Consider the following 8,042-nt stretch of genomic DNA (forward strand, 5'->3'; position numbering starts at 1 on the left):
TTTGAATCGTTCTTGCGTGTGGTGTTTAAGTATTGTTAATAAATTTATATTCATTATTTTTTGATTAAAAAAATTTTGTTGAACATTTAAAATGTCCAGTACGGAGTCTGAAGCAGAGTTGGGGCCATTGGGACCGCCAGAGAAGAGACTGAAAAAGGGCCATTTTAGTGCGGACACCAAACAACTTATTTTAAATGTTTTTAAAAGGGAAACAATAGATAATCCAGCAGTGGTTTTGTGTGACATTTATAACAAAGTGGCTGAGAGAACGGGGGTTGGAAGCAGAAGTGTGCAGCGTATAGTAGCAGAATACAAAAAAGCCGGCGTAGTTTCAGAGCCAAAAAAACCTGGTAAAACCACCACCATATTTGAAAAGTTGTCGGATATGGAGAAAAATATAATCAGAAGAAAAGTCCATGGTTTTTTCTTCCGAAATGAACTACCGACTGTGGAAAAAGTTTTAAGGGTGGTAAATGAAAACAATGATTTACCTGATTTTAAAAGGACGTTTTTTAAAATTTTAAAAAAATTAAATTTTAAATATGCAAAAAGGGAAAGAAACAGTTTTCTAATGGACCGGGACGATATTAAATGTTGGAGAAGGGAGTATTTGACAAAAATAAAAGCGTATAGAAGGGAAAATCGCAAAATTTATTTTTTGGATGAAACGTGGTTGAATGCGGGACACACCAAATCCAAAGTATGAACAGATACTGCAGTAACCTCTTCTCGCCAAGCCTTTCTTGAAGGTCTGTCTACAGGCTTAAAAAGTCCTTCAGGTAAAAAACCTTTTGTATTTTATTTTTTTTACATTTAAGTATAATGATAAGAAATTATTTAACAATATATACTTACATTACTTGTATGTGGACAACGGAATACAAAGTAATGTTTCATTTGACCTTAGAGGGTGCATTTATTTTAAAAAAAAACTTTTTAAATGAACAATTATTTTTCCGATTTATGATTTATTCAGAAGAATTTATTATTTTTTGCTATTTTTGTTTTTAAATGACCTAATCAACAATTCCTATAACATTTAAGAGATATGACTCGAAATACCTTTAAAAAAAAAACTATAAAGTACAGAGACAAGTTCATGGTACCTATTTACCTTAAAAAAAGTTTTTTTTATTATGAAAATTCCATAAATAAATTATATGAGCAAAAAAAGTAATATGTTTTTAGGAAAAGGACAGAGGCTGATTATTTGTCACATCGGCAGTAAAGATGGATTTGTTCCTGGTGGTCTTTGGGTATTTCAATCAAAAAAAACTGGGGATTACCATGAAGAAATGGACGGTCCGTCTTTTGAAAAGTGGTTTGAGGGAGTACTTCCTAAGCTGGAGGAAAATGCCGTGGTCGTATTAGACAACGCTCCCTACCACTCCAGGAAGTTGGAGAAGGTGCCTACAACAGCCACCAAAAAGGGAGAAATCCAAGAGTGGCTTCGCTCCAAAAATTTGAGCTATGAGGAGGCCATGATTAAGGCACAATTATTAAAAATTGTCAATGAAAATAAAAGTCAGTTTAACCTCCATATAATTGATGAAATGGCCAAAGCGAGCGGCAGAACTGTCTTGAGGCTTCCGGCTTATCACTGTAAGCTCAATCCAATTGAGCTCATTTGGGCAAAAATTAAGGGCTATGTGGCATCCCACAATACAACTTTTAAGTTTGCCGATATGAGGAAGATATTTGAAGTGGCAGTTTCAAGGATAACTCCAGAAAATTGGCAAAAGTGTATCGAACACACAAATAAGGTTGAAAACAAAATGTGGGACCTTGATAACATTATGGATGTGCAAGTTGAAAGACTTGTTATTCCATTGAATGGCAGTGATACCTCATCCAGTTGAAGTGACACTGACTAATGTGTTTCTGCCCACACATTTTTTGGCTCCGACAACCACCAGAGTGTTTGGTTTCTCCCTTTTTCCAAGGAGAGATTGATGCTTTTTATTATGGTAAGAAAAAGAATTAAAAGAGTTGAATCGGTTCATAATAATGATTTTTAACTTTTCAGTGTTTCTGCCCACACATTTTTTGGCTCTGACAACCACCAGAGTATATTAATAAGTAGCAATTTTCCATTTTTTTATTAGTGTCTAACATTTTTCATCCAGAAAGCCAAGAGTGATTGCTTCATCAGCTTTTCCAAAAAATTTGAATTTATGTTTTAATTTTTTTATTTTATTTAAGTGCCTAAATTTATTAAAATTGTGTTAATAAAATAAAAAGGAGTTTATTTTAAATAAAATAATATGTATTTTTAAAACGTTTTATTAATTTATTATCCTCCTATTTACCCACTATAATAACCAACATCTATCCATAATGTGTACATGGTTATAAACATATTAATTTAAAAAAAAAAATTGTTATTAATGTTCAGTCAAAAAAAAGTTTAAAAAAATATGTATATTATTTCACCTGTACGTCTTTTTGCATAATTATTAAGTATTCCTATTTTACTTCAAAAATTACATAAAGAAATCCAACATTTATTTTTAAAGGCTTTCAAGATCATTTTTATAGGACAATATCACTTAAAACACAAAATTATAAATATGAGTATAAATCAAGCCAGTTAAATCATGTTTGTTGAATCATCCTCATTAATCAAATGAATCATCCCATCAATATTTACTTTTAATCTATAAAAACGCTAAAATTAATAAAAAACCAATAGAATATAATATCTAAATTCAATACTAAAATAATATAAAATCAATTTTTAAATATTATTTCAAAGAAAAATTAAAAATTCATATTTATGGGCTGATTTCGACCCTGGCTACGTCAACTGTCTGAGGCGTCCCTTTAAATATCACGTGCGGATGACGTGGTTTTGTTTTGACGCTTCGCCTCTAACGTTTGAATATGGTTTTAGGCTATTGCTGGCTGGCTAGCGAGCCCTCTATAATACACCGTCGCGTCGGCGTTTATGACGTAGCGCGTAATTGGGACGGAATCTCGGGAGGTATAAAAAACCCCAGACTAGCAGCCTTATAACTTTGCGAATACTTACCCTAAGAACTTGAAATAAACGTTATTGTTCTTATAAACTTCTGTTGTATTTATTTTTGGGAAAATATATATATTTTTTTTTAAATTTCCAAGTCCATCAAGAAAATACCATAACTAATAGCGTTAGCTATTGTTCCGATTTAATTTTTAGATATAAATTGTTTAACACTAAATAATTTTTAAAAATATTTTGATGTATTGTGTTTTAAAAAATAGTCCTGACTTTATTACGCATATACAAGAGAGCCAAATAATCTTTTTTACGGTTTGAACATAATCAGAAATAAGAAAATACCATAACTAATAGCGTAGGATGGTGTTCCGATTTAATTCTAATTTAATTTTTAGATATAAATTGTTTAACACTAAATGATTTTTAAAAATATTTTGATGTATTGTATTTAAAAAAAAAATAGTCATATCTCACTGTATTACTGTTATCTATTAATCGAATATAAGTTTTTAAATACCAATTTTTTTTAAACACAATACATCAAAATATATTTAGAAATCATTTGAGGTTAAACAAATTATATCTAAAAATTAAATTAAAATTAAATAGGAACAATAGCTAACGCTATTAGTTATTGTATTTTCTTAATTCTGGTTATGCTCAAACCGTAAAAAATATCTTTTGGTTCTCCTGTATATGCGAAATACTAAATTAAAGTTATACTCGAATAATAGATAACAGTAATAGAGTGAGGATATGACTAATTTTTAAAGCGCAATACATCAAAATATTTTTAAAAATCATTTAGTGTTAAACAAATTATATCTAAAAATTAAATTAAATAGGGATTAATTGTTCTATTTTCTTAACACTGGTTATGTCCAAACGTAAAAATAATCAATTGAGTCATCTGGTATAAACTGAATTGCAATTTTAAATTATATTCGAATAATAGATAACAGTAATAGAGTGAGATATGACACTGTTCTTAAAACACAATACATAATGTACAATACGTTATGTTTAAACCGTAAAAAAGATCATTTGGCTATCTTGTATATGCGAAATACTAAATTTAAATTATATTCGAATAGATAACAGTAATAGAGTGAGATATGATTATTTAAAAAAAACATACATCAGAAAAATTTTAAAAATAACTTACAGTACATCAAATAAACTTCCAAAATTAAATTGGAGTCAAATCGGACAATGCTATAGTGCTTAATTGTTCTATTTTCTAAACCCTGGTTATCTCCAGAACTTACAAAGGATCATTTGGGTCATTTTGTATAACCTAAATACCAATTTAAAATTATATTCAAATAATAGATAACCGTAATTGAGTGAGACATGACTATTTTTTAAAACACAATACATCAAATTGTTTTTTTAATCATTTAGGTTCAAACAAATTGTATCTAAAAATTAAATTAAAATTAAATCAGAACAATAGCTAACGCTATTAGTTATCGTATTTTCTTAATTCGGGTTATGTTCAAACCGTAAAACAGGTCATTTAAGTATCTTGTAGATACGAAATACTAAATTCAAATTATATTCGAATATTAGAAAACAGTAACAGAGTGAGATATGTCTATTTTCAAAAAAAATAAATCTGAAAAATTTTAAAAATAATTTACAGTACATCAAATGAACTTCAAAAATTAAATTGGAGTTAAATCGGACAATGTTATAGGGCTTAATTTTTCTATTTTCTTAACCCTGGTTATGTCCAAAACTTGATCATTTTGACAAAATATGATCATTTAATTAATTTAAGTAATTTTGTTTAACCTAAATACCAATTTTAAATTATATTCGAATAATAGATAACCGTAATAGAGTGAGATACGAATATTTTTTTAAAACACAATACATCAAAATATTTTTAAAAATCATTGAGGGTTTAACAAATTATATTTAAAAATTAACTTAAAATGAAATCGGAACAATAGTTATCGTATTTTCTTAATTCTAGTTATGTTCAAACCGTAAAACAGATTATTTGGCTATCTTATATATGCGAAATACTAAATTGAAATTATATTCGAATAATAGATAACAGTAATAGAGTGAGATATGACTAATTAAAAAAAAATACATCTGAAAAATTTTTAAAATAATTTACAGTACTTATTAAATTGGAGTTGAATCGGACAATGCTGTAGTTATTTATTGTTCTATTTTCTTAATCCTGGTTATCTCCAAAACTTGAAAAGTATCATTTGGGTCATTTTGTATAACCTAAATACCAATTTTAAATTATATAAATTATATATACAGGGTGTCTCACGACGAATAGACGCGATCGATATTTCGGAAACTAATTTTTCAAAAATTTTGAAAATTTGGCAACATAGCACAGTCGATGGGGGCTACACAACTAAAATATTTTGACAGTTGTGACGTTTCCGGTTATACCGGAAGTAGGTATCAACTTCGTTATTTTAAATGGAACATCCTGTATATTTTTACTTTTTTGGCTTTTACGTGAAATTCTAAGTATATTTTGTGTATAATGTCCTATACCTAAGTGTAACCGTTTTTGACATATTTTTAATTTCATGTGAAAAACTATGTTTATAAGCCCTAACATAATTACCGATTACTCCCTTTTAGTAGCTTTTATTTATTGGTTAGTTTTGGTTTTATTTTAGAGGAAGGACCACTTTAAAAGACTATTTTAAAATTTGGCTAAAAAAAAGATACAGGGTGGTCAAAAACTAGCATTAAAAATTAAAATGAAAAAATCATTAAAAGTCAATTTTTTTAAATGGAAACCCCCTATTTTTATAATTTTTTCATTAAGATAATTAAAAATAAGGTTAACTTTGTATAAGGTTATCTAGTCCAAAAATTGATAGTTTCCGAAATATTGGCAGTTTAAATTTGGCCTAATATTAAAAGCCGTATAATAACACGGCTCAAGGATTGTTGATTAGTTGGGCATGACGGTTGTCATAGTTACCGCTAGAAGCGGCAGTAAGACAATGGATTATATGCATTAAATTTATAAGTTACTTGCTATTTAAGTTTTCTTCGTAAAAGTGTAATTTAATTAAAAAGTGTACATTTCTGTTATAATCCATTATCTTACTGCCGCTTTTAGCGGTTACTATGACAACCGTCATGCCCAACTAATCAACAATCCTTGAGCCGTGTTATTATACGGCTTTTAATATTAGGCCAAATTTAAACTGCCAATATTTCGGAAACTATCAATTTTTGGACTAGATAACCTTATATAAAGTTAACCTTATTTTTAATTATCTTTATGAAAAAATTATAAAAATAGGGGGTTTCCATTTAAAAAAATTGACTTTTAATGATTTTTTCATTTTAATTTTTAATGCTAGTTTTTGACCACCCTGTATCTTTTTTTTAGCCAAATTTTAAAATAGTCTTTTAAAGTGGTCCTTCCTCTAAAATAAAACCAAAACTAACCAATAAATAAAGGCTACTAAAAGGGAGTAATCGGTAATTATGTTAGGGCTTATAAACATAGTTTTTCACATGAAATTAAAAATATGTCAAAAACGGTTACACTTAGGTATAGGACATTATACACAAAATATACTTAGAATTTCACGTAAAAGCCAAAAAAGTAAAAATATACAGGGTGTTCCATTTAAAATAACGAAGTTGACACCTACTTCCGGTATAACCGGAAACGTCACAACTGTCAAAATATTTTAGTTGTGTAGCCCCCCTCGACAGTGCCATGTTGCCAAATTTTCAAAATTTTTGAAAAATTAGTTTCCGAAATATCGATCGCGTCTATTCGTCGTGAGACACCCTGTATATAAAAGATTTAAGTAAAAAAAAATATATATATATATATATATATATTTTTTTTTTTACAAAAATGTAATCACTTTATCAGCTGGAATTTTGTTTTCAAATTAAGAAGTAAACAAGTCCGCATGATGTTTATTATGTTTAGTAGTACCTACTTTGCTATCAGTTGATACAGTTGTTGTCGTATTTCGTTTTTTATTAAAATTATGCCGCATAATTTTTCAAATGAGGAACTAATGGACATGTTACTGGCATACGGGGAATCAAGACAAAACAGTGTGGCTGCAGCTAATCTTTATGCACAAAGGTTTCCTCATAGGTGTCATCCGTCGCGTGAAGCTTTTTTGCGTGGGGTTCAGCGGGGTAGAGGAACTGGAAATTTCCGGCCGAGGCCAGGGCAACATGGTGGAGCCATTAGCCCTAGGCGCATTTTAAATCTGGAGAATTTGATTTAAGATATCGTCGAAGAGCATTTTGACATAAGCACTAGAACAATTGCAACGCAATTTGGATTATCACCAGTCACAGTTTGGCGAATTTTAAGGCATGAATTACTGTATCCATTTCACATCCAAAGGGTACAAGCTTTACTTCCAAGGGATCATGCGCATCGAGTAAACTTTTACGAGTGGTTGTTACATCAGCAGCAGTTAAACCCAAACTTTACCAGGAACATTTTAGCTACGGATGAAGCAATTTTCACACGCAATGGTATTCACAATTTTCGCAACACGCATTTTTGGACAGTTGAAAATCCGCATGCCATTCGGCGAACAAACTTTCAACAACGATTTTCAGTAAATCTGTGGGCTGGAATTGTAAACGGAATACTTATTGGCCCTTTCATTTTGGATAATCGTCTAACTGGTGCTCTTTATTTTCAATTCTTGCGACAAAATTTGCCGGTACTCCTTGAAGAAGCCCCTCTTCACATTAGGCAGAATTTGTGGTTTCTTCACGATGGTGCTCCACCACATTTTGTGCGACCAGTGTGACGGCATTTGGATCGAATATGCCCCGAATGATGGATAGGATCACCCGACCTTAATCCGCTTGACTTTTATTTTTGGGGCCACCTAAAATCTCTGGTTTATCTAACCGAAGTTGACAATGAACAAGAATTAAGAAATCGGATATTTGCTGCCGCCGAGGAAATTCGACTACAACCTGGATTAGCTGCTGTCTGCAACTCTTGGATTAGGCGTGCTCAATTATGTATTGAAAGTCATGGAAATAACTTCGAACAGTTACTATAATA

At 30.2% G+C, this 8,042-nt stretch overlaps 1 protein-coding gene across 1 annotated transcript; it reads left to right on the top strand.

Moving 5' to 3' along the window:
* Positions 1-1,178: 1,178 nt before the first annotated feature.
* On the top strand, positions 1,179-1,859 carry LOC126744770 (uncharacterized). Its single transcript, XM_050452322.1, has one exon. The coding sequence runs from the start codon at positions 1,179-1,181 to the stop codon at positions 1,857-1,859; it is 681 nt and encodes a 226-aa protein (XP_050308279.1).
* The last annotated feature ends 6,183 nt before the right edge of the window (positions 1,860-8,042 follow it).

This window comes from Anthonomus grandis, chromosome 14 (assembly GCF_022605725.1).
Source record: "Anthonomus grandis grandis chromosome 14, icAntGran1.3, whole genome shotgun sequence".
Taxonomy (NCBI): domain Eukaryota; kingdom Metazoa; phylum Arthropoda; class Insecta; order Coleoptera; family Curculionidae; genus Anthonomus; species Anthonomus grandis.

What these genes read in the sequence shown, in the direction of transcription:
- LOC126744770 (XM_050452322.1), top strand. Translation starts at nt 1,179, where the DNA reads ATGTTTTTAGGAAAAGGACAGAGGCTGATTATTTGTCACATCGGCAGT.